This window comes from Harpia harpyja, chromosome Z (assembly GCF_026419915.1).
Source record: "Harpia harpyja isolate bHarHar1 chromosome Z, bHarHar1 primary haplotype, whole genome shotgun sequence".
NCBI lineage: Eukaryota > Metazoa > Chordata > Aves > Accipitriformes > Accipitridae > Harpia > Harpia harpyja.
The window spans coordinates 67,873,472-67,900,148 of NC_068969.1; the positions used below are offsets into that span (position 1 = coordinate 67,873,472).

A 26,677-nucleotide genomic window follows, 5' to 3' on the forward strand; every position below is an offset into this window, starting at 1 on the left:
GCTTAGGGTGAGAAAATCTCGCAGAGTTGAATGGACTGAAAATGTGTTAATCTAAATATAGATAAGGAAAGTTACCGCTGTTTTAAAGATATCTTTTCATTTTGAAAATACAGCTTTGAATAATTACAGAAAGTGATGTTTCAAAACAGTATGTTTCAGAAATCAGGAGAGCATGCTGGATTTCTTCAGTGATACAGCTACATGTGGAGTGAGCAGATAGCATCATTCACCATCAAAGTTGTTTGTTTCTTTTTTTACCCTGTGACATCCTGTGCTAAGTTTCTAGCAGTTTTGCCAGAAATTAATGATGAAGACTGAAATATTTCAAACGAGGTGCCCACCACAGCATAAGCTGACTTTGGAAAGTTTTAACAAAAGTTGTTCTCGCTTTCTGAGAAAAGTTCAAGGAAAATAGATGACACTTCAGAGCAGTGCTCACAGGCTTTTTCTTGAGGCCGTGTAGAGCCATCCCAATACAAAGCTTTACACTAGCATGACATTCGCTGAAGAGGACCTCTGCTCTGCCAAGAAGACAATTTGATCTAAAAATCTGGCTTATAGTGAAACAAAATGTTGTACAGGAAGTTTTCAATCAGACCTATTCAGAAAGTAATAGTAGTAGACTGGCCCATAGGCAAATTACCTGTTTTGGTAGAATAGAGGGAGTAAAAGACAAAACAGAAGCAAAACTCCAGAAATGCCTAATTTCCACTGATTTCCATGGGGAAGGATCAGTCTCTAAAACATGATTAATTGTGTTATTTTATTCTTAGAGAATTTTAGTGCGAAGTTAAGGGAAAAAGTATTTTTCTCTTTAATCTATCTTCTTGCATCCTTTTTTTGAAGGTTCGTACAAAAGATCGTGTCTTTGACAGCATAAGTCATCTCATCAATCATCATCTCGAGAATAATTTGCCAATAGTTTCTTCTGGAAGTGAACTCTGCCTGCAGCAGCCTGCTGAGAGGAAACACTGACTCCGGATAACCGTTTTAGTTTTTGTAATTTGCAAGCTATAACTGGTAGAGATTGCAGATCTGAAAAAACAAGTACATTATAAAAAAATGCATATTCACATATATTTCACCAATATGTTTTCTTTAGGTTTAAGAAGCCCCATTTCACATGGTACACTTGAAAATTCTCAATGCTTTATGTAGACATGAAGTCACAGCAGAAGGCTTTCTTAAAAAGTAATTTCAATAAAATTGTTCAGATTCTCTAATGTGAATATTGATAGTGTATATATACACATTATATATAAATACAGTATATATTTATATTTTTCAAGTCAGTTTGTTGACAGTATAGAACTATCTTCTGTGCCATGTGTTTTTACCAGAAGAAAAATGCCAATTGTGATTGTCCAGATAAAAATAGAATTCAGCAGTCTCAATTTCTTGAGAAAATGAATATTGGGAATCTTATTTCTGATTTTACCTAAGAAGCACAACTATGGGGATTACAGGTGGATTACAGGTTAACTATGGAAGGAGTCTGAATTCAGCTATTAGTATTCCAACTCGGAAATTCAGCATAAAATGGTTTTTAAGAGTGTTACTCAGTGTCACTGATATCAAAAACATTTTATCTTTCTGATGTCAAGTTTGAATTCTTATATGATGCTACTCAAAACATCTGTATCTTGCTTTAACAATGATTTGGTGTGATCTCTCTGTGTACAAGGTGTGTGCATTTGATTTTTCTAATGATAATATAATAATATTCTGTAACTTTAATTTATTAATTTGAGTGCTAAGGTTGTTTATAAGTAGTTCTCTGCTTATGGTGAAGATCTAGGTGACCTTGACTACCAGTCTCCAATGAGATGTTACATAACGGTTAGGCAAGTTCAAATAACTTGTGTTTAATAGGTTTAATGCAAGATGTACGTGGTTGTTCAATGACATATCTGAAAAATCTTTTCTTCTGATAAACAGTGAAAACTATCATGACTCTGTTGTCAGTTCTGCAAATGATGCCATTTGCATTTACCTACCAAAGCATAACTTCACTTCGGCCTTCAGCAAGTGATAGGTATGGCAAACATACTGCTTTTCTCTAAATATCAGGTTGAAAAATACACATACACGAAAGATGCCTTTCTGGCAGAAATGTCCTTGGCTTTTGGTACTGGGAAATGTTTTAATGAAGGTTTGTACTATTCAAATGCAAGCACTATATGAAGTTGTTTTCCTATTTTATGAGGCTTATCAAGAGCCAGATTCAATAGACACAGTTTCTGTAAAGGCAAAGTTTGTGCCAGAATCAGGATTTAGCCTTCAGCATTCCAAGGTCTTCTCTAGCACCAAATCAAACCTACAGACTTGATTCATAAAGGCCAAGACTCAGCAGGATAAGTCTAGGTTAAGCACCTCCCTACACTGAAATAGTCAATACTTAAATCTACTTAAAATTAGATTTGGTTTTAAGAAGTTGCTAAGCTTAAAAATTTGTCAAACTACAACCAGACTGACTGAAGTATTCCCATAGAATACATTCAGGTAGGATCATGATATGAAAATTCTGAAATAATTTTCTTGTACCTTCTGCTTTGAAATATGGTGAAATTGCAACTTGGGAAGTTTGGTTTTGGTTGATCCCAAGAATGAAAATGATTGAGGCACCTAAGACTAATCATACGATCTGTGCAATAAAACCACACTTGATTCTGTAATCAAGACATTCAGAAGCCAAACTAAGACATTAGTGAACCAAATGCTTGTGATTAATTTTATTGCAGATAGATAGTTATTAGTTGATATTTCTAGGTCTGGGTGGGAGCTGAGAGCAAAGGAAAGAAATTAAATGCTGCATTGCAACCCTAATTAGTATGGCACTGAGGTTAGCGGAATTCTTAAAATTTGGGTTGTCCTTTTACCAGGTTGGAAATTGCAAGGGAATGTGAGGAGATCTTATACCCCAAAGCAGTATCCATCAAAATGACTTTATTTAAGAGCATCCATGTCTCCATATTCCAGTTCGAAGTATCTCAATTGCCACCTTTTTTGTCATATGTAACACTTGTCATTCCATGCTCCCTATAGCCATGTCTTGGAAAGTTTTAAGTGTGCTATCACTAACTCTAAGAGAAGGCCTCTTTCGTACTTTGAATGTTGTATATCATTTCAGTAAGAGCCAGGTGCCTAACTCCCTTAGATCTGTCAAAAATCCCACCTGCTGCCTATGTCTGTTTTAGATTAAATACCTGCTAAATACCCTGTCAGTGTATGCCTGGAAAAATGTGACAACGTACGGGTGTATGAATGAAGGCACTAAACATACACTGAAATAAGCATCTAAAATTTTTTACCATTGTCCTAGCTGTAACTTTAATAACTTAGCAGTGGCTTAGCTGCATGTTTTGGAAGTTAAAGCAGGTGGCAAGGAGACACAAAATGAAACAGCTTGACAGAAATACTAAATTCTGCAGACTACATTTCACAAACTCTGCCTCCAGAAAAATGTGGTTATTTTAAGATGCTCTGTCAGCACAGCCAATTTGGCCAGCTCAGCACACCCATTGATGATGCAGAGGTTACACATAGCTTGATCAGATGCAGTTTGGTCCTAGGTAGTGGTAGCACCTTTGGGCTGTGGCAGTGCCCTGCTGCCGCAATGGGCCAGCGGATCCTGTCTGGCCAGGTGTGATGATCCAGAGGCTTTTCTAAGTCACTGGGAACCAAATGATCTCAAAGCTGTCCAGGAAGGAAGGGCAAGTGGGCCAATCAGTGCTCCTTTTGTGGATCCTGCCATTGCTTTTTGTCACTGTCACTCTGGTAGATTTGGCTTTCCCCTATATAAAAATGGTATAAAAACTGTATAGCCATTTGGATAGCAGTTCCAGACCTGTTGCTGTCAGAGTCAAAGACCATTTTACACTGAGCTCAACAAGAGCTAATTGAACCTGCTAGAGAGGCAGGGCTCATTTCTGTGAGGAGCCAACACTGCCAGCAATTTAAGACATGTAGAAGTTATGAGATAGATAGGCTCAAATGCTGTGCAATTGGCTGAAAACCAGACAGCCGACAAATAATAATTTGAGCCTTTTAATGATTGCCGTTGGTTTTGAGTCCCCTCACCTTTTCTTTTTATTCTCTTTTATGCAATCCCAAGGGCTAGACACTTGCTGGTGATAATTCAGTACCATGACTTCAAGAACTGGGATTTTACTGAAAGAACAAATTTGCTAGACTCAATAGAAAGCACTGAGATTAGACATATTATGGTTTCCTTTGATATTTTCCCAGGGGATAGCTGAGAAGTCAGAACTGGAGCTGTAAATATCCTGCAAGGCTGTCTACGTTGCGTTTGAGTCCTGTCAGATTATCAGTTTTGATTCCAGTTGTGTTGCAACTATGTGAACTATGAGCAATGAAAATGCATTTGATTCCTTTAAACAAAGAACTTTCAGAAGTGAACCAAATGTTCCTGATTCATTTCATTGCAGATCTAGAGTAATTATTAGGATAATAAAATTACCTATAAAAAGCAGTGATAGACTGGACATTGAGGTACAGTCATGTTCCCAAACTTTCAGTTATTTCAGGTGCCTCAGAAGCAATGAAACCTCAAAGGTAGAAAATGTGATTTGAAAACTGAATTACCTTCTGACTTCAGTGGCAGTTTGCTCAGAGTGAGGACTCCCACATTCCCTTCCCTAGTGCAAGAAGAGGTTGTTCAAACTGGGCACGCCTGGGTGGAGACCATAGGAGGAGATGCAATTTCCATGGCTTGCTGCCTGCCTCCCTGCCCAGGGCTTTGCACACACAGTGAGGACAGAAGGTTATACAGCAGCTTCCCTCCACTTCACATCCTACAGGGTTCACAATGGGAGATACCACTGGCTCTGCCAGAAACCTCTTTGACACACATGGTCAGTAAACGCTTGAACAAAAGACATAGTCCTGCGACCGGGATTCGCCTGCAAAATGTGCACTGTCACCAGAAGAAAATGTTTACTAACAGTCTGGCAAATGTCACCTGCCAGCACTAAATTTTCCATATCCTGGATTCATTCTTTTTCTCCTCTGTGGAATAATATGCTCCCATTTCTTATCATCATGGTCCCCAGGCATCATGTTGTGCAGTAAGATGAGGAGAATTTAAAAAAATTTATACCACAGTGTGATTGCTTCTGGCACATCAAGTGCCAGATGCCAGCTACAATGTATTCATAATAGAATTGATGCATATTTAGATATTTGTAAGTAGCAAATGCTCCATTTGAAAACTAGCAGAGTTTTGCAGCCTCCAGGAAATTTGCAGCTCTAAAGGGGAAATTTGGAACTTGTGAATGTTCTGACAAAAGGTTACAAATCCTGCTTCCAGGCCTTTGTTCTTAGCATCCAATGTCTGAAGTAAGTGGTAGAACCAAGAATTTATATTAAGTAAACCATATTTGCATAAACAAAGTCTAAGCTGAAGACTTCCCTTTTTATGTCTCAGACATTTAAAAAATATGTCTGCATAAAATCCAAATTCAGATTTACCTTAGTGTACTGTCAAAAATATGTTGATTTGCTAGGTCTTTTTGCCTGAACCTAGGGTTGCACTCTCCACAAATCTATGCTTTCTCAAAGCTGTCAGGATATGGGCAAAGTCCCACTAAAAGCTCTGTGCTCAGCTGTACTTACTCTACTCGCTGGCACACAGTGTCTGCGGACCTTGCTCACAGCTGCATTGGATGCAGTTGGAATGAGGGCAGGCCCGTGGAAAAGATAACATGGACGTACAATTGGCCTGCAGTTCACCAGAGGCTTGGACAGGGTGTGAAAAGCTGTCTTGGGAGAGAAAACCCCAGGGATAAGAAATGTGAAGCCTGGAAACATGAGCCAATAGGCTTATAAGCCACTGATGAAAATAGAGAGCTATTGCCAAATTATAAACATGTTAATTGGTTGATAGAGTTAAAGCGGAACCTCTGGGGAGGGGAACTGCAAAATACTTAGGCAATGCCTAGTGCTCATCTCTTTTTGAGACTTTTATGTTCATATGCCCTGATCTGTTCCTCTGCATACTCCAACATAGGCATCTTGTATGGCTTCCATTGAGAAAAAACAGGGCTTTTTTTTGTCTCAGTAAAGGGGGTAAGATTTCAGAGCTATACATTTCTAGCAAAAGCACCATCTAAAGAGTGTTTAAACCTTGTTTGACAACAGAACAAGCCATGGCAACCAAAGGAAGAAGGAAGCTAAAGCTGGGTGACTTGTTCAGCTACGCCACTTTGTGGAAGACAGCACAGATGACTCAGAAAAGGAAGGTAGCCTCAGATTTTGAGATTAAGATGCAGATTTACATTTTATGTAGCTATAGTGAAGGTCAAATAACATACAGGTCAAATGACAGCCTTTTCCAGCAGTCCTCCTTTTTCTTCCATGAGGCAAACCCCACCAAACACACCCAGGCATATATTCATTCAAAATCAGTGAAATTTTTTATTAAGTGAAGAATGTAAAGATTATAATTGGTATATATTTGTGTCTTTTGTGGCTGGATTGGTGTGATAACTGCTTCTCAGTGAAGTCCTGCAGAGTTAAACCTTAATCCAGGTTTCTTCTTTTGAGGTAATTGTTTTTCTTTGCACTGTGTGGGCAGCAACAACATAACAAAAAAGTGCATATTTTGCTGTAAAAGGGAGTTTGACTGTACATCTGTTACTTATTAATATTTATCACTTTTAGAAACATTTTTAACTGAGAATTGCAGGAAAAATAATGTATGTGGAAATATTGTGATCATTTATTTTCCCAACCACTTTCGTGAATCTCAAGTTTTTGCCTGTCCGCTGATTGTGGTATTCTGGTTATAGAGGCAAATTTTGTCTCTGAGGAAGTCCTTGAGCAACAGAATTTGGAATATGTGTGTCATGCAACTGTTTTCTGACTATTCAGTTTGTATATGATTAACCAAAGTAATAAAATAATGAGCACTACTATTGGATTGAAATGCATGTAAAGTGGGCTTGAGTCTGTCCTCCTATGCCCAGGTTCCCCAATGGCCTACTTTTTTTTTTTTTTTTTTATTTACCTGGAGGGATGCCCGTTTTGTAGCAGAAGAAATGAAATTCTTCAAGGTTTACCTGGATATTGAATATTAGTTAGTCAATGAACTACTCATCTCAGTAGAAATAGGGTGAAAAATGTCAGAGGACTGAATGGCACATGAGGAGTTTGACCTCAGTTACACTAACTTTACATCAGAGGAGCTCCATTTACTTTGACAGAGGCAACACCGATGTCCACGGGTTGATTTTTGACAAATACCATTTTCATGATGCAAGTAATTGCTCGTACGGGCCCTCTTTCTGGGCCAGATGATGCCCTCTCCTGAAAAGGTAGCTTTCCTGCTCGGCACGCTGAATAGGTGAGGGTAGCCCACTCCATGGTCTTTCTGTGGAGAGTGACTGCAAGGACAAGGCCCATGCAAGAGCAGCTATTCACTGTACTGTGGAGAAGAGAAAGGCTCCATGCCAGAAGGAAGCTTAGCTGGGCTGATATTCCCCAAACCCTCTTCCTCCACCGCCTGAGCGTCTCCTTGCAAAGGCCCTTCCCTCTTGTCCACTTCATGAAAAGTTGAGCCCGGGAATGCCCTGGGCAGTTACGTTGCTCCTGGGGAGAAGAATTGCAGCCCTGAAGGCAGCATGGGCACCGGGATGCCTCCACACGGTGCCTCCAGCCCACTTCAGCTGCCAGGAGGCTTCAGGGCTGCAGCAAGCCTCACAGCTCAGTGGTGGCCAAGCAGAAACCCATGATCACTGCTGCCGTGCCTGCCCCCCCCCCCCCCCCCCCGAGTTTTGCCATGAGAAGGGAGTGTTGGCAGGCCTGGGATGGCCACGGGGTCCACAGCTCCCAGCAAAGCCAAGGGGCCGAGCTGCGCCCTTGGTTGGTAGATTAAATGGCACCACCCGGGGCAGACGCCAGCCCACCTCCGCTCAGCAGGGGCAGAGCGGCCGCTCTCAGGACCCCAGCTTTTTGGCACCCAGCACTTCACGCACCGGCGTGTTTTCCATTTTCTTGCTAGAGCAGGTGGAAACGACAAACCTTGTAGGCAGCGTGACACCCTAACTACAGTCACTCCTCATAAAATGTGCCTTTGCAAGGGAGCAGCCGTGCGCGGTGCTGCTGGAGCAGACAGCCCTCCAAGCAGGCAAGCCAAGGGACCGAGTCTGCCCCCAGGAAAGCATGGGCAAAGCCTGTCCCCGACTCCGGGGACGGTAGAGGCAGAGCCTACTGCCTTTGGCTGCACAGCGTTCGTTCCCACAGGTACTGCTTTCAGGCATGACACCCAAAGTTTAAATGCGTGTCTTCCATAGAAGACCAAAACCTTTTTTACAATTCTTTGAAAAAATGACTGCTACACAACAACTTTGGTTCAAAGGTTTGAGATTTAATTAGAAGTTTTCAAAATGTTTATGGTACCTAATCAGTTGAAAATACTCTGTAAGACTGTTGGCAATAAAAGACTTTTGGAAAGCATCCTGTGAAAGCTTTTTTTTCCTCCTTAGGTCATTTGATTTGCCTTTCTTCTGTAATCCAGAACCAAAATAAATATTCCAATTAATGAAATAACATGAATGAAATGTTAGTCTCCTTTGTAGCTTTTGCTCCATGTAAAACCAATTGGGAAAGGGAGACCTGATTCAGTTTCTTGTATGCTCAAATCAGCCTAGATGATAAAAAGCTTGGATTCTGGGATGTATTTTAAGGAACTTTCAGTATCTTAGGGTGAAAGAAGCTATTCTCCATCTTTTTCCAGCTTCAAGGATAGGACATCTTCCTGGTTGTTTATGGCCTACTGCTGTTAAGCCCTTCACTTGCCCTACTTGAAAATTTTGCTCTGAAATCTTCCAGAATCTGTGCTTTACCTAATACGTCCCAGTGGGATGTACACACTGAAGACTGTATCCACAATAGTTTTTCTTCTCTTCAGTCATAAGTACTTTGCAAATTATATTATCAGTTATATGTGAACCCATGAATCTTGGGAGCCTGCTTCAAGTACAGCAGGGTAGTGAACTAACAAAATATCCCCACAGCTCCAAAACAAAGAGAAGGAAATCAGAGTAGAGTGAAAGGTTTTTGTAGTGACATGCAATCACATGGCCTCCAACAGTGGAGTTGCTTGCATTACTTGTACCTTGCATCAACTCTGACAGTAGCTAAGGCTAGAATCCAGATGTTAAAACTCACTTTTATGTGCATATTCTTGGACTTTGGCTATTAAAAATACTCATTTTTTTCACCTAAACAGAGAGAATCACGTAACATCCTTGACATGAGAGCTGGTGTGGGGTCAGCCACAATGTTTTCTCAAACCATTGTGTTGCGAAGGCCTTTTTGCTCTACAGTAGCAAGGAATGCTGCCACGTGCCACCACTTCATGAACTAACATTTAGAAGCACACAAATATTTTAGCTGGCAGTTTTCAAAGACACAACTTCAGGGGAGAACTTCCACACTGAAAATACAGCCAGGTAGCACTGTAAGATCTAAAAACCTAAGCAAGCCATGGCAATGCAATGTCACCAGTTCTATTTCTCACAAAGCTACAGAGCTGCTGACCCAGCCTGTATCTGCAGTTCATATAGTTATATCATGCTTAGCTTAATTTAGCTTTTTCTTTTTCTCTAAGTGCACTGCTTTTCAACATTTTTGGTAGAAATTACTTCACACTAACTACACTCTTTCACAGTTATTTCATTCAAATACAGCTTTTCTTTGTTCTTACACTTTTCTAACACCATAAAACATTTACAAGCAGACCGTTAACTTGTAAAAGATAATCACAACGCAAATCTCGACATTTTAAAGGCTTCTGCTACACACATTACACAACTTACTTATACACTGTACACACTTGGGAAGAGTCTAATGCTGCTGCTTTAAATGATTAAGACCAGAGTAAAGCTAAGGATGAGCTCTTTCAGGCTGCGTATTAAAAAAGCCTCAACTACTACTAATTGTGCATAAGGCAAGGTGTGATTTGAGACATTAAACACAAATTTTTGAAAGAGCCCAATAAAGTTTAATGCTTACATTCTTACTAAAAGGCAATAAGAACTAGTATCAAAATTTCCCATCAGCCTCCACTGAAGCCTCCAGCCATGAAGTACTATTGATGGAAGTACCACGGGCCACTTCCATGCGGACTGGAACTATTGATGGAAGTACCACGGGCCACTTCCATGCAGACTGCAACTATTGATGGAAGTACCACGGGCCACTTCCATCCGGACTGAACTACTGATGGAAGTACCACGGGCCACTTCCGTGCAGACTGCAACTATTGATGGAAGTACCACTTCCATGCAGACTGCAACTATTGATGGAAGTACCATGAGCCACTTCCATGCACACTTGAAATCAGATGTTTATGAAGTCTTAACTGCTCTAGGTCTCAGGGAAGCCCTTTGATGCTGAACACCATCCTGTACTGAGGCTGGTAAGGCAGTAATGAACCGTAAAGTTGTTTTCATACAGGTTTCTCTGGAACAGCCTCTCAAAAAAGTAAGTCTGGGGCTCCAGGTCTTCCAAACTAAACAGGCTTTCATTCCAGATCCAAAGCAGGGTCAGGAATAAATGGAGATATGCCCTTCAGCATGATCCTGTTGTACCGCATCTTCCCTCTCGTATCTGCAAAAGTGCCTGGAGACGGTAGGAGCGTAGGGTCCCGTTGCCAGAAAATGGGATCTTGTCTCACTGGGTGAACTTCTTCCCAGGGAGAATTTCTAACACAATCCCATGCTGTGGTAGTGCCTAGAGAGAAAAGAAGGAACTCCACAGGGACCCGTTGTGGTTCATTGCTTTCTGAAATGATATATCTCTGTTTCAGAACTGAAGAATCTCAGCTTAAAAGTAGTGCATTCACAATGTACACAGGTTTACGTAAGTTTCACGTACATTTTTAAATACATTGGAAATAGTAAGTAAAAATATATGCATTGAAACAGTACACACACTTGATACACATGTATTGTTGGGTCACATTTTAACTACTTTAAACAGTGAACACATATAGCCTCTCTCAATGAGTTATTTTACTACTCCTTGTTTAAAATAAGTTGTGAAATGCCACAATGACAACTGTCATGTTGTCTTTCACTACACATGAGAAGTTTGAATAACAGCAGAAAAAATAAAAATACTGCATTGATATGACATGTTAAAGTTCCTGTCAGTTAAAAGCTACTACTTCATATATTTTCAAATATCCCCATTGAAACACATCTATTTGTATAATTTGTCACCTTACACTGTACACTGCAATACAATGTTTAGCATATTGTAAACTTTTACCAAACAACATCTTTGTAATAAGGAATTGTACAAATATACAGCTATTTATACGGCATACATATAAGGCCATTAACATAACAGCAAGATACATATAGAGAACTATAATCACCAACATAAGTAATGAGCTTTTCTCCCTGTTGGCAATAATTGGGCTCATTTTCTGTTCATCAGCAGTATTTAGTGAATGCTTAAGTTTCTAACAGGTTTTATTGATGTCTTGCTAGATCAGGCAGTGCCAAATGAAGCCTCATCATGCAATGCCATCGTGGTGCACAATGTCATTAGATGTGCATGGACTCTGTCCTGGCTGTTGGGTAGCATGAAAGGTTTTTTCTGAATCAGGTGCGTTATTGAATGAACACTCAAAGAAAATGATTGTTGATAAATAAGTCCTCAAAGTTAAATAAGTGGTTAGTGTTTTGCCCTGTGACTTAAGTGCATGAATACTTAAACCACACTTGTAGTTTAAATCTAAAAGCCACAGAAAGGTACTTGTATTGAGGAGTCCTTTACTTACAGAATTTTCCGTTGTGAAATGGAGATTCATTTTTCTCAGCAATGTACGAGGCAACATTCATCGGTGGGAAATCTTCCTTTGGCTTCTGGGTATTGCTGCTGCTGGATTTACTTCGACTGTGATCTGGTGTGGCCTGAATAGGCAAAGATCTGGCCACCCTGGATTTCATCAGGCAGCCACAAACAAGGCGAAAGAAAGCCCTACGCATTTCCTTACTGGCCAGAGTGTAGATGATGGGGTTCATTGCAGAATTGATGACTGCCAGAGCAATAAACCAGTTGGCTTTGTACAAGATAGAGCACTCCTTGACTCTGCAGGCCACATCAATGAGGAACAAGATGAACAGAGGAGACCAACAGGCAATGAAGACACTAACAACGATCACGACGGTCCTAAGGAGTGCCATGGACCGCTCCGAGTTATTGTGATTAGTGACATTACGACTGCTGGACTTTACCAGGATGTAGATACGGGCATAGAGGATGACAATGGCAACCAAAATGGCTATGAAGATACTAACACAGAACACAACATACTTCTTGGAGTACAGAGGCAAAATTGTTGAGCAATCTGGTAAGTTGTTTATACAGTTCCAGCCAAGGATGGGTAAGGCACCCAAGGAAATTGAAATAAGCCAGCATGTACCAATGAGAAGGAACACTCTGTACTTTTTATTCGCATCGTAAGGCCTCATTTTAATCATGGTCAGATGCCGCTCAATAGCTATTGCTAGTAAGCTGAAAGTAGAGGCTCCCAGGGCAACAAACATGCTGCCTTCTCTAATGAACCAGATTGTGGAGGACAAGCTCAGAGTTTTCTTCCCAGACATAAGAATGTTTACTTTGTAAACAATCCCAGCTAAAAGATCACAGAGAGCTAGATTGCCAATAAAAAAGTACATGCGGTTGTGAAATTTATTGTTTTTCCATATGGCAATCAACACCATCAAGTTTTCCAGGACTATGAAACTACATATGATCAGAAATGCAATAGTGGGCAGATCTATGTTATCAGTTGCCTTCTCCCTTAAAATAAGCTTTCCTGTGTAATTATAATGCAGTACGATCAGGGAGTCCATCTCTTCATTTCCTTGAGGGCTGACAAGAGCATCAGGTGGCATGGTAATTGCTGCCATCATTTGTTCACCGATTCTGGACTTTTCTTCTTTACTATCACGAGAGTCTAGTTCCAATAATTTTCCACAAGAGGGAGATCAAGCCACGTTTCTCCAAGCACTCCTCTGGGCAGGTGGTGTGTATCCCCAGCTCCAGCAAGCCTCGCATATTAATTTGGGACAGTAGCTTGCAAACCAGGCTCTGAAAATAAAATCAACAAATGCAACATAAATCTCACTGTCTTCTCATGTCACCCATGGCCCACGTGGGTGCTCAAGCTGCAACATAAACCCAGGAGCTGAGGGCGACGCTGACTACAATGGGGCACCAAGGTCTAGCATGGCTGCATGCTTATCGAGGTAGCTGTGGGTAAGCTGTCGGTCATGCTCTGCACACATGCATCTCTGCTGGAGAAATACAAGGGCAATGTGGAGAACTGCTCATAGGTGTTTCCCCCTACAAAATTTCCATACTGAAAAAAATGCAGAGGAGCAGTGAGAGGACTAGAAAACAGTCCCAGCAAGCCCCAGTGTACACAGCAACCAGCTCACTCCTCAAAAAGATCTACGTGTATGTGGTGCTACTGAACCACCACCCAGCCATCGCTGCCTGAGTAGCAGCAGGGCAAACTCACTGCTTTCAAAGCTTGTCCCTGTTTCCCCTGCAGACCTAAGGTAGCAAAGACCTTGAGAAAGTTGGTGTCAAGTCTTGATGCCAATGCCTAAAATAACTTCCCACCCTTAATGGTACAAAATTATGCTATTTACAATTAAGGAGATGCCCTGAAAGTCAGTCATCATAAAATCAATCCTACTTCCCATTTGAATTAGTTGGATTTCTGCTACCTTTTTTAAAATAAAACAGCAAGTCACATCTTTGTAAGTATTGCTTTTCTTTATGGTTCACTTTACTTTTTTTTCCTTTCCATATGTATACAAGACATACATTTAATGTTGCTGGGTTTTTTTTAAATAAAAAATAGTTATACCGACTTTAATTGTCCTTCTCAATATACTTCTGTTTTTCTTTAAGTTATGACTTAGATTAACTGCAACATTTTCCCATGGACTTTGATAGGTTGCATTTGCGCAGCAGATCCTCCTAGCCATCTTTTTTCCATTGCCATATATAAATATTGGAAGAGATCTGCACAGCTTTGTAAAAACATCAGAATATGTCAGAAGCACTTACTGTTTTACCAGAAATATTACAGTGTAGTTGCTGCATACTCCAATGAGAATCATTGCTCATGACCCAAACGTATGTACTGAGGATGAACAGATAGCTAATTTTTCAGCTTGGTAACCCAACCAGGATGGGGACGAGGAGAGAACTGATTCCATCCGAACCAAGTGTGTAAAGATTTAATCTTCTTCTGGGAAAGGTAAGAAAATAAAAAGTTGTACTGGATGAGAGGACACTTTCCACTCGCCCCAAATTAAATAGCTTAGTTTAAGGAACTCTTTAAGTGCTAGAGCTCCTGACCTTACCATTTATTTACTCAAGGGTCATGAGCATTTCCCAAGCACATGAAAGACACTTTCAAAGGATGGGTATCGAGGGAAGGGGGGATGGAACTAGATGATCTTTAAGGTCCCTTCCAACCCAAACCATTCTATGATTCTATGATTCTATATACAGGTTTCTTAAGGTCACAAAAACATGTGAGCCACTGCTGTTCCAGCACTCGGTTTTGGGCTCTTGAAAAGTGGGAGATGCATTTTCAAGTGCCTTCTGGAAGAGGGGAGGAGCAAACTGCATCCCGGATGAATGTAAAGGGATTTAAAGGATGACCCACACCCTATTCCCCCCCCCGCACCTTTTCCTGGGTTCCCTCCTTCAGAAAAGAAGTAATCTGACAAAAGCCTACAGTGAATTGACTTGACTTGAATTCTTTAGTACATTTGAGATGTTTTAAAATGATTTTCTGAGAAAATAATTTACTGTTTACCTATTACTATTACTATTATTATTATTATTATTATTATTATTTCCCCGTTCTAGTTCTTAGGTCCAAACTGCTTTGGTGAAGAGACCCACTGGGAGAGACATATTATCCAAGAAACACAGTTACTGCTTGGTGTCCTTGGTCTTTCTTACACTGAAGATGACAGCAACCACCTCATTCATTTCCCAGGAGTGGAACTGGGCCCTTGAGTTGTTGACCTCTTTTCTGAAGCATGGTAACAGTTAAGGTCTTCAACAGAACAACTTCACCACAGCTAAGGTTCAATCTAATTGTAATTCAGTTGCCATCTGCACACTGTTATCACATAAACTATCACAGTCTTTCATTGTATTGGCTTACAACAAAATGCCACTGTGTCCATATGAATTGCAAGTGCTTTCCACTGTAAAATAAACAATTACATTTGACTAGAAAAGTACTTGTTAACGATGGCTCAACTAGCAATACTCACCAGACTGGCCAATGGCTGCCTGAGAGAATCATATTCATATCATTTAAGAGCACCACATGCAACAAAAAAAAATGTTTCTGTAAGTCTTTTCCAAGCAGAGTTATCATACTGGTCTATCGAAGGACAGATACATTTCTTTCTGTGAAGAAAATTATATGCCAGACTCAGGACTTTATCAGCCACAACTCAGCACCTGTAAACTATCATGACTGTACTAAAGGTAATGGTGCTATTCCAGTTCCCCTGGCTGAAGGCATGGACAATGTACTCAATCAGCAGAAATCACACAGGGTCTCTTCCATTGTTTATAATTACTTCTTCCCTTAAAAATTATTACAGCAAACTTAGTATCACAAAAGTAAATCTTTGCCTCTGACAGGCTAGTGGCAAGGCAATGGAGGCTGTAACATTATTGCTTGTCAGGACTCTCAGGGAATGAATATCATTCACAAGCTACTTCAAAGTTAATATAAATAATAATAATGTAATAAATTAAAATGTATTCTATTCTGGCAGCAACATTTCCAGGTAATATCTTTCAGCCATACTACTTCTTTGTTTTCCTCCTGCTTTGTAGTCAGTAACTCAGAAAGCACATTCATTTTTTAACAGTTAGAAAAATTAAAGTTGGTGATATATTATAACAAGACAGCAGCAGCCAGGTCCAGGATATCTGTGTCAATGCTTCCTGACAGCTCTACAACTTACTCCTCAAAACACCTTTGTCCCAGTCACATACAGAGGACTAGCCACTAGCTGCAAAGTATGGACCTCAGCTCGAAACATTAAAAAAAAGACCTGAAGAGCCTGTCTGTGGCATGTTGTGTATTGAGCATTGCCTTGGTTACGTACCTCAATATGCCAAGCTCTTGATACCACTGGAAATCAGTTTTATTCCCTCTAAAGCAAACTGGAAGATCCCTATCACTGCACCACCAGGTACCACTAGAAAGATAAACTTATTGGCAGTGCAGGGGCAATTTGGCTATACTTCCTCATGGATGTGATGGCCAAAACAACGTTTGCTAAATTACTCTAATAAAGGCTGCGATACAATGTCAAGAACCACAGTCATGTGGAAGACAGTTCAGTTGCCTCCTTCAGCTATTTGGCTGACCTTTGTCCTCCCTGCTGCAAGGATGGAGGGAGCAGTTGGGGTCAGCAGCAAGCACCATGACTTACCCCTCCTGGGCAACCTCCCTGCCCACTGCCGTGCTTTGGGGTTTCCACAGTGGTTAGTGTGGTCTCCTGCTGAGGTCAAGGATCTAGTAGGGTTGAGCACCCTTCCAGGTTGGAGCAGGGGTTCTCTACCATGGCTTACATCCCTAGGGTCTACCAGGGTCTGTATGGTCCCTGTGCCACAAGTGCCATGGAAAGGGCAATGCTGTGCGGTAGGCCGCAACCCCTTGACCTGCCCTATGGCAAGGCACACATCCACTGCCCTCTCCAGCCCCACCACGCAGTGGTACAGGCAGAGACTTGGGGCCATACCTCCAACCAGCTCCTCACAGATAACACCCTGGCTAAGGCAGCTGGAGTCAACCTGCAATTTTCCTGTGGGAATGTGTAATTCCCAGTGCCAGGAGGCAACGAGGAACTTGTGATAATGGGGATGCCAAAGCTCTTCAGCAACCATCCCCAGTACATCTCCGCTCTCTGTTCCCAGCAGGTGCTCTGGTAAGAGTCCCACAGGGAGCTGAGGGCTTTTACCATCCCATGTGTCACTGGGTACTTTACAGCTGGAAAATCAAGAAATTTATATTTTCAAAACAGTGAGCCAAACTGCTCTCAATTTTCATGATACTCTGAAACCAAAGCAACAAGTGAGAATAAAGCACAAGTGAGAACAGGACTTAACTTTCCGCTATGTACTTTTGCCTACACAAGAACATACAATGCTATGCGTTCAGTGCACTTACTGTAATTCAGCTGGAATCATATTTCCTTGCCTTCCAGATATCCACAAACAGACTTGACCAAAGAGACCAGACGTCCCCTCACCAGCACCACACACTTTGCAGTTCTCCCTTCTCTTCCACACACAACCATACTCTTTGGCCACCAATGACAATTTTAAAAATGGCAAAGGGAAAGACAAGAATGCGTATCTGAAGCCAAACTTTTGTGTATTTTATTTATTTGTAAAGACTCTCCTGATGAAAAGTAAATGTGTAATTTATCAGGCATGCCCTGGTAGTGTTAAATTTAAGAGCAGAAAAGGCTTTTGAGAACAGCAGCACATTTCAATACACATTTCCACTCTGAAATAAAGCTGTGCTAGATGCAACTGAAGTTTAGACAACAAACATCTGCTGCAGAACAATGTCTTGGACAACTCAAACTTTCAAAGGATTTTTTTTTTTTTAAGTGAATGCGCTGGCAGCTTGCAGCCTCAGAAAAGCCTTTAATAAATGGTTATTTTTCTTGGCTTCTTGGATTTTAGACATCAGTTTGTGTTTTGTAATTCCGAGTAGCCCACATGCGTCTCTCACGCAGGAGCTCCCAGCTGCTTTAATTCCTGCACGTTAAAGGAAGGCACATCTACTTCTTCCCCCTCACCGGCTCCCAGCGCTCCCGACCTATATTCCCCGCGCTCCAAACTCCAGTACTCCCTTCGCAAATTCGCACTGCTGCAGCGACCTGAACTTTTGGGGGCGTCAAACGTCTCGCCTAAGGTACCTAAGAATAGCCCCGACGTGTCCGCGGCGTGGCCGTCCCGCACGGGAAACATGACTCCACTCACAGTCTCGGGCTTTTTCCTCAACCCGCCGCCACCTCTCCGCGCCTGCCGCTGCGCCTCTACGTGGCATCCCGAAGGCACCGCCTGCACGGTGGCTCTCCCGCTCCCACGACACCGGCACGGCAGGCGGAACGGCGCCGCTCCCCCCGCCCGGCCGCCCGGGGACACCTCGCCCGTCGCTCGCCGAAGGGCGGAGGGCGCGGCCGCGCCGACGGCCCCGACGGGCGGGCTGCGGGGCGGGCAGGCACCGGCAAGGCGCAGCCCGCCGCCCAGGAAGCGGGGAGAGGGGGCAAGGGGGCAGGCGGGCTTACGGGCAGGGCTGTCCCGGAGGCAAGGCGAAGTACCTGCTGCGTCCCCGCCGCGTCCTCCCGGCGCTCCGCGGCCGCCGCATCCGACCTCGCCGGCTGCACGGCGCCGCTCGGCCCCCGGGGCTGCGCTGGGCCGCGCCGGGCCGGGCGGCGCTGGGATCGCCCCGGCCCTGCCCCGCCGCCGCCGCCGCTCCCCGCGGCTCTGCGCTCCCCGCCGCCGCTGCCCAGAGCCGCCCCGCCCGGGCACCCCCGCCCGACCTCCCCTCGGGGCTCTTCTCTGCCCCCACCCCCGCCCCACGGCCGTCCCCCCGGCTCCTGCCTCCGGCACGCTGCTCCGACGCCGCCGTCGTCTCCGGACGGGCTTCGCTCCCTACTCCGGCGGTCCTTGCCGGCCCCCCGGCCCGCCCCGCTTCAGCCCGCCCCTTCGCCCCTCGCCACCCACCCACTCGAGCCCCGCGCCGGAGGGAGCAGCCCTGCGGGGCTGGCTCGCTGCCGTTAGGGCAGGGCCGCCGGTGAAGCCCCAGGCGCGATGGGCAGCCGGGGTGCAATGTGAGACGGCTGAGCCCGCTGCCGAGTATTTGTAACGTCCACGAAGCGCGAGGGGGAGGGAGGAAATTCTGGGTCGTCCTCACTCGGCTCGGGCTATTAGCCGTGCTTGAGCGAGGTCTACCGCTCCTGCATCTGCCCCTCTATAGTACTGTGTCTAATAATGGGATCTTCGGGGAGCTTGACACGGGTGACACAGGGTGAAGCATTCAGAAACTCCGAGTGAAAATACGGCTGGTTTGACCCAGAGCTGCCAATTACAGCATGCTCTTAGTAAGGTACCTCTTGACAGAGTTATTGACTGAGTAATAGCAGCAACTCAAGGATAGCGATAGGCACGCAGATTGCCTCGGTAATGGAAGCAGCACTTTGGAAAAGAATTTGAAGCCCGGATCCTACAACCATCTAATTTAAACATACTTGTAAGATGCCTGTGGGTACAGCAAAACTTTCTGTCAGAAAGGGATATGGTGAGCTGGCAAACAGGAACACTGCAACAGCCTTGCTAAGTGCAGGCAGGCGTGTTGGGTTGCCTAGTTGTCTCGCTCCAATCAGTGTTTTTCTTGGGAGCCTCCTGTCCGGAGCCGAGCATTGTCACGCTGGGACTCATGCCACGGGCTCAGCTGTTGGGTCGCCTGCACTGCTACTCCATAGGGAAGAAAAGTCCTGGAATAACACAGAACTAGGCTTTTTATAGCCAGAAGTTTCAGCTGATGTAGCAGAACAAGCTGTGTGTTTCTGTGACTGCTTTTTATCTGCTGAAGATGAGTAATAAAACTCTTCTGGTTTAGGACCTTTATAGGAAATAAGGACTATGTAGGGCAAAACGCTGGTATAATTGCTTCAAAGCTGATGGACCCAATGGATATGGCCCTGCCTAGCTATGGATAGGGCTATTCTGCAACATGTGGTGGTCCTGGCCTTATCTCCTGTCCTCCCCTGACACGTGCCGTGTGAAAGCTGCTCTCTTCTGTGGAAGGGAAAAGGAGTGGAAAACTCAGTCCATGCCACATAAAAGCACAGACCACTTTTTGGTAAGGGGGAGCCCGGCCCTGTGAGTCGGTGCTCTCCCATTGCACAGAAAAGCCTTGTCCGACAGTTTCCCTGCAGACCACCCTGGGAAGCTCTGTAGTCCTCCTGACAGCTGCTCGCCACATGCCATCAAGGCCCAGTTCTTACAGAGCAGATGTTTCAGTAAGCAGACCCTGGCCTGGCTTCGTGGCCTGCTGCCTTTCCTTGTTCTTTTCCCTATTTCCTTGTATTTCCTTTACTACCTTTTGTCTACTTGGAGAGGGGAGCCAGAAGAAATAGTCATTCTGATCAGACTGTCATAGGTGAGGGGACAAGATACTGCCACCAGAGAAATTTTTTGGCAATGGTGCCGGGAGGTGGCAAACTGTGCCCTGCTGCCTGTGATGGTTTTGATGTGCCTTCCTCAGCTGGACTTGCCACCACCCTGTAGGAGCAGCCCACAGCAAGGCCCCACTACAGTACAGAGAAATTACTCTCCTCTGCAGAGGAGTATGTATGGGGAGTGGTGTATTGATGGTGCAGGCCAGATGTTATCTCTGACTGAGGCCTCTGATGGTGGTATCTGGCATGGTGGTGTCTGAAAGCCTTTCTGCTGCAAAGCACCGTGAGCAATGCAGTCCCACCAGTGAGTGCAGGGATCTCACGCCCCAAGTCACCTTGCCTTCATGGGAAACAGACCTTGGCCACAGTTGGGCTGGAAGGGAATCTGGCTTGTCGGTGGGCAGTGGCTTCTTGCAGCTGCCTCTCAGTCCCTGTGGTTGCAGTGGCTGCTGATGCTGTCGGAGGTGGCAGGACACTGCGGTGCAAGCTGGAGAAGCCACCCAGGAGCAAAGTGTGGTGGAGAGTCCTTGCACAGAGGCTGCTGGGAATTTGACTGGGGTAGCACCTCAGGCCAAAGCAGCTGCCTGTAAAGACCTTTGGGGAGCTCAGCCTGTTCGGCAATAGCTGATACAACCCACCGGTTCATTTCCAAACATCATGCAACACCCTGTGAGACACACATACCGTACCCAGGTTTCCACGAAGCTCTCGACCTTGTTGTAGTACTCTTGAAAGAAATTACATTTTTGTGGGGTAAAAAGATTAATAATCAAGTAAGAGATAGAAAGTAAAGGCCAAGAACAATGATCAATTTTCATAGCAACAGGATGTTAACAACTCAATTTCCCAGAGTTGAGGAGTGAATTCTGCCCTGGAAATTCCTGAGTGAGCGGGCAAACAGGATGAATAATGGGAGAGCAGCATTTGCTGATGTTATTTGGGGTACTTGACAGCACAACTAAAACTGAGAACAAGATGTTGCCAAGACCTGGAGGTCCTGAGTGACCTGCTGATAAAATGTTGTGCTCATTTCTCTGCATAGGAAAAACAACTCTAATGGTACATGCACAAATTTATGTGGAGTGTTACCAGTCAGAAGAGAGGTCTTTGTGTATAGTTCTTCAAAAACATCTTACATTCATTAACTGTCAAAGGGAAACTGAATGCTAGGATAGATTAAGAAAGGGATGAAGAACAAAATGGCAAGCATAGTTAAGCCTTTCTGTGAGCTCTGCACCTTGAGTACAGCGTGTGCCTTGGGCTGCTTTATCTCCTCATGAATGCAGTAAAACACAAAAAGTCAAAAAAGGCAACAGAATGGTTATAAAAGTTGTCCCTGCAGGGAACACACAAGTTGGCTAGGTCTAATCAATGGTCTGAGGAAAGGGTTAAACACAACAAACCAAGATGGAATAGTTTAAAACAAAAGGACACAAATTTCTGGCAATGAAACGTTCAATTGTGGAACACATTGCTACAGGAGAGAAAGGGAGAAAGTGGTTAAACAAACCTGATGGAGTAAAGGCCTGTCAATGGCTGTTAAATACAGTGAGAAGGCAGGGCAGGGCACAAGTGCTGGAGGACCCAAGCAGGGGCTGTAGGTGCCCTGCATGCTTCCAGCTCCAAAGTCAGCACGGGCCAAATCCTGTCTGGCCTCTTTTCTCCTGTGTTGCAAGAAGGCGCGGTCTTGACCAAGAGGACCAAGCTGGGCACATGACTGTTGCCCACTTGCACAGGTATTGAAAAAAGGACAGGTTTCTGTAGGGGATTTACACAGGATATGGCAGAGGAGGAGTTGGCAGAGTGACTCAGAAAGAGGTGGCTCCGCCAACGCAACAGGCTCAGAGCATGTCCTTGTGAAGTTGTATGAGTGGTCCTGGGCATCACAGCATGCTGCGACAGACCATGGCTTTGATTTTCTGTCGTGGATATTACATGGAGAATAACTGGTTAAAAAAAAGTTTTTTGCTTCCATGTGTGGCATTTGGTCCAATGAATGCAGTGAAAGATGGATGCCATTGATATAAATAGGTTTTCAGCACATGCTTAAAAGTTAAAAAAGTCATTAAAGTTATTTCTATGTAGAGATAGATAAAATATATAAATATACAATAAAAGCTGAAGTTACCCTCAGATGAAGGATATTGTGGTTTCTGTACAGACAAAACAGATCATGTTTTAAGATTAATATTCTCCTTCTCATGTAGCAGTTACAATTAAGTCCTTGAGGAATTTCCTCTTTCTGTTAACTGTTTAGGGTGTGATAAAATTTTGGAAATTTCTGTCTATCAAGATTAAAAAATCATTCGTGCAATGTTTTATTAATGCATTAGTTATAATTTCTTCATATTGACATTCGTCCAATGCTTTACAAGTCTGTCATTGATTTACTTTCCTGGAGTTCCTGAAAGAATGCTCCATCATTTGGAAAATTGGTCATTTATTTTTGACTGTATTGGTATGTAAACAAAAGAGCAGCAAGGCAATTTTAAAATTACAATTCAAAACAGTATGATATTTATCTGACTGTGTTATAAGAAATTTTAGCTCTCATTTTCTACTGCTGCTAAGCTATCTTTTTTATATTAACAAGATGTATTATGCATTCTTATGTCTAGGTGTTGAAGTGCTGCGACATATTTCTTTTTGTAAGACCATTTCTTTGCTTATTTCTCTGCCTCCAACTCAGTTTTAAGCCAATATGGAATGCAATATTGTTTAATTTAGAAATGATTAAAAGATAAAAAGAAGATTTAATTACTATTTTGATTTAATGTAAAATAAAATAAAAACAACAAAAAAAGAGAACATTTATTTGGAATGCTGTTGAACCATAATCTGCAATGATCAAAATACATTTGGTTACTACATCAAAGAAGTCATTTGTCAATCACTGTTAAGTATAAACAGAGAAGATTTTGGAAACTTCAAAAATTATTACTTTTTTGACATCTTCACGCACTTGTTTGTGACGGCTATGTATTTACTGGATTCTTTTGACTTTGTCTATTTGTTTTAAAGATAAGTGTTCTCCTTTCTTTAGCAGCAGTAAAGCTGACACACTAACTCTGTAAATCCACTACAGGAATGACTGAGGCCAAGATCTTGCAAATCCTGCTACCTCAACAATTCTAACATTTTATCAATGTTGTTTGAATCACAGCATCTCATAATGTATTTGAATTAATATGTTTAAATTTGGTATCTTTGGAAAATTATATTCTGATTCAAAGCACCTTAAAATTGCTTTAATACACCATTTTGGAGTTTGTCTTAGAAATGATCAGTAAACACAGCAACCAAACACATACACTTCTTACATTCACACCTACTTTCTGCTCCCTCAGGTCATTATTTGGGATGACAAAAATGGAAAGAATTTGACTTTTTACAAGCTGAATACGAGCTTGTATGGAGGCTGTAGTTTGGACATCCTTTTTTCTTCATCTTCTTTCCAATAACTGTACTGGCATTTCTGAGAGGTACAGTCTTGTACATATCATGTATAAATACAATATATGCCCATAGGACATATTTCAGCTGCATGCTGTATATTAACTACTGGGATCACGTGCTTAGCTAAGCTGAACTCTGTCTGCTTCTACAAGTGACACCTTCCTTGAGGGATAACGGGGCAGATGCTCAGAGCACAGCCAGATATTTATTGTTAGCATTACATTAAGACAGACTCAGCTCAACGTACAATGCTGTGCAGATTGCACACGTTAAAAGTAAGACAGTTGTTATCACAGCACTTCCAGCCAGACATGATGTAAAAACGTGAAATGCAGAGAAAGGAGAAGGGGAAATGAGTTCAGTGAAACAGCTCCTTGGGTTTCCCCATCTGCATCCTGCGGCTCAACACTCCAGATGTGACGACTGTATGCCTACATCACTGTCTGGAGGCTTGTACCCTCCGTTCTTTTCTGCACATTAGTCCCACCCTTCCCCAGTAGCTGTGGTCCCCTCCTGTGCACTGAGCCTCAGGACACCAAGGGGGAGACCCTCGGGGTGACCTGGGCAGCTTGCATGAATGCCACCACTGCAGTGTCATGCATCACCCATGGGTCCTGCCAAGCTCCTGCTCACTGGGCTGCCTCCGCGGGACCCTGGCCTGGCCACAGATGTTTCTACCCCACCGAAAAGGTGGGCAGAGCATGGCTGAGGCACGGTGACCACCACCGTGGCCATGCACTCCATCCCTGGGGCAGTGCTACGCCTCTCTAATGCAGCGTTGTGTGGTGGGAATGTAAACGTGCCCTTTGGAGCAGACTGCCCGATTTTGTCTGTCTTTCAGTGGGTGTGTATGGTTACAGAGGGACATATTTTTTTCTGTGGAAACCAATAGAGACAGCTGAAAGAATGGAAAAACTCAGCTCTCAGCAGAGGTGGCAAAAAGTGGGGATTATTTTGTTTGAAGAGAAATATAACTAAAACTGTAGGTGATCTGATTGAACTCCTTCTAAACTAGCCAAGGACTATTGTATAATTAAAAATCAAAATGTATTTGAGTTTCTTGAATGGATTGTATAGTAAAGAACCAGATTTTAATTAATAGGGAATGTAAGCAAGCAGAGGCTAAGCAGATGTTATCCAATGAAGATGGAGATACATATATGGATAATTTCATTGCAGGCAAGGGTCTTGTTTCAAGTAGCATTCACATTTGCAAATGAAAATGGCACATCCACAGAACACAGATTAACACATTCAAACTTTTTGAATAACTTCAGTATTCAGAAAAGCAGAGTAACAAAGGATCATTTTGAAGCAGCGGGAGATGGGTTTTGCTTATTATTTTTGCGAGAATTTTAGCCAGTGGAAAAGAAGTTCTTTCCATCTGAGATCTGATCAAGAACTGAGCCAAAGCAGCAAACTTGAATCTCCGGCTTTCAGATTGAAAGCTTTCAAAAATGCTAACAAAGTGCCTGCCAAGACCCTGATACTGGTGGTAAATGACTTCAGAGTAAATGGGGCAGTTTTAATTTCAGAGACAATTGGATCCCACCATGATTCAGTGCATTTGAAGCACAGTTCAGGAACGTTTCTTTCCACTGAAGCAAAATGCATAGCTAGTTCCCTGACTGCCATCTGCCATCAGGTACCGTGGCAGGCTTTGTTCACTGAAGCATTGCTGCTTTGCATCAAGGAAGGATGCAACTGTTTAGAAAAAAAATGAATTCAGCAATGGTTGGGTTCTTGGGACGTCTTGCTGAAAATGGACCTCTTTTGGGACAGCAAAGAAGCACACAGCAAGAAGGTGAAGTCTTCCCCTGAGTTCATACTGATACGATGATAATATTTTTGCAGTGCTGGAAAAACGGGCTTTGTTTCACTGTGATGCTTGATGTGCAGCATGTAACTGTCATAATACTGGGGGCACGGACTTTCTAGCCCTGTTGAATTAAGCTGAAGCTATTGCTGCCCACAGTTGTCTTATCAACCATTTTACTGGAAGTGGTTACCTCCTCCATAAAGACGGTCTACCGCTTGTTCTGTTGCTTTAAAGCATCAGTGACCATGTGGTACCCTGAGCTGCAGAGTGCATGGGTTAGGGTGGGTTTAGCACCAACCTTGCTGCCTCCAAACTTTGCAAGGGGCTGCAAGAGCTGTTCAAGCAGGTATGGTCAAGCTGTGTTGATAACATCTTTAATGTCTGTTAGACTGGAGAAGGGCTGCCCTGCTGGGGGCCAGCCCACATGGCCGGGCCCTCACCCACAGGTCTGAGTAGGGGGCAGAGCGCGGGCTGGTCACGGGGGCCGTGGCCACCCTGGGCATGGCCAGTGGACAGCAGGACATGGGGCTGGAGATGAGCTCCTGCAACAATTAGCGCCCCTGGCTCCCTGGCATTGAATCACCTCTACTGAGCCCATTGAGGCACTGTGAGTCAGAGCTCTGTGGTATGCCATGCTTTAAAACAAGGTGGTTGTGTCCTGCATCGAGTTTATTCAGTTAACAAGTGGCATTCCCACTAATTCAATTCCCTCTGATTGTCTCCAAATTCTCTCAGAGCTTATTCTGGAAAATGCAAGCCGAGTTGTGTTTTGAGGCTCACCAGCAGCACGCAGGGACTGTATGGCTAGTTACATCTTGGCTACCACCAGCTGTGACAAGTCACTGCTGATGAAGCATGTCAGGAGCTAGGAAGGAAACTTGTAGCAGGACATCTGGAACTCAGCTGTGGAAACCTAACACCTATTCCCTTAACAGCAGAAATAAATAAACACCTTGGCTAGACCTAAGCTGTCCAGGTAACAGCGGACTGCAAAGAAAGAGGCTGTTACAGTTCTCCATGTCTGCAGAGCACTGTAGCATAGTGGGCAGCCTGGATTAAGGCTACCTACACCCCACCTAAGACCTGTTTGGGAAGATCAGAACCTCCT

The 26,677-nt window shown here is 43.4% G+C and overlaps 2 protein-coding genes across 9 annotated transcripts in view; one reads left to right on the plus strand and one right to left on the minus strand.

Moving 5' to 3' along the window:
* Nucleotides 1-6,946, plus strand: part of SHC3 (SHC adaptor protein 3) — a 64,377-nt gene extending 57,431 nt beyond the window's left edge. For both annotated transcript variants that reach the window (XM_052778224.1, XM_052778223.1), the window contains one exon: nt 847-6,946. In XM_052778224.1, the coding sequence (XP_052634184.1) occupies nt 847-975 (129 nt within the window). In that variant the 3' untranslated portion in view covers nt 976-6,946. The remainder of the gene's footprint in view (nt 1-846) is intronic.
* A 1,419-nt stretch (nt 6,947-8,365) lies between these two features.
* On the minus strand, nt 8,366-18,564 carry S1PR3 (sphingosine-1-phosphate receptor 3). Of its 7 annotated transcripts, XM_052778504.1 has the most exons (4): nt 18,432-18,564; nt 10,320-13,128; nt 10,199-10,282; nt 8,366-10,154 (listed from the first exon to the last, which is right to left on the minus strand). In XM_052778504.1, the coding sequence occupies exon 2, from the start codon at nt 12,948-12,950 to the stop codon at nt 11,805-11,807; it is 1,146 nt and encodes a 381-aa protein (XP_052634464.1). In that variant the 5' UTR covers nt 12,951-13,128; nt 18,432-18,564; the 3' UTR covers nt 8,366-10,154; nt 10,199-10,282; nt 10,320-11,804. The 7 variants fall into 7 exon arrangements, with proteins under 7 accessions (XP_052634464.1, XP_052634465.1, XP_052634463.1 ...); XM_052778505.1 differs by lacking the exon at nt 10,199-10,282; XM_052778503.1 differs by lacking the exon at nt 10,199-10,282 and having other exon boundaries at nt 8,366-10,197.
* Nucleotides 18,565-26,677: the final 8,113 nt, after the last annotated feature.

Excerpts from the sequence above, each read along its gene's own strand:
- S1PR3 (XM_052778505.1), bottom strand. The coding sequence starts at position 12,950 with ATGATGGCAGCAATTACCATGCCACCTGATGCTCTTGTCAGCCCTCAA.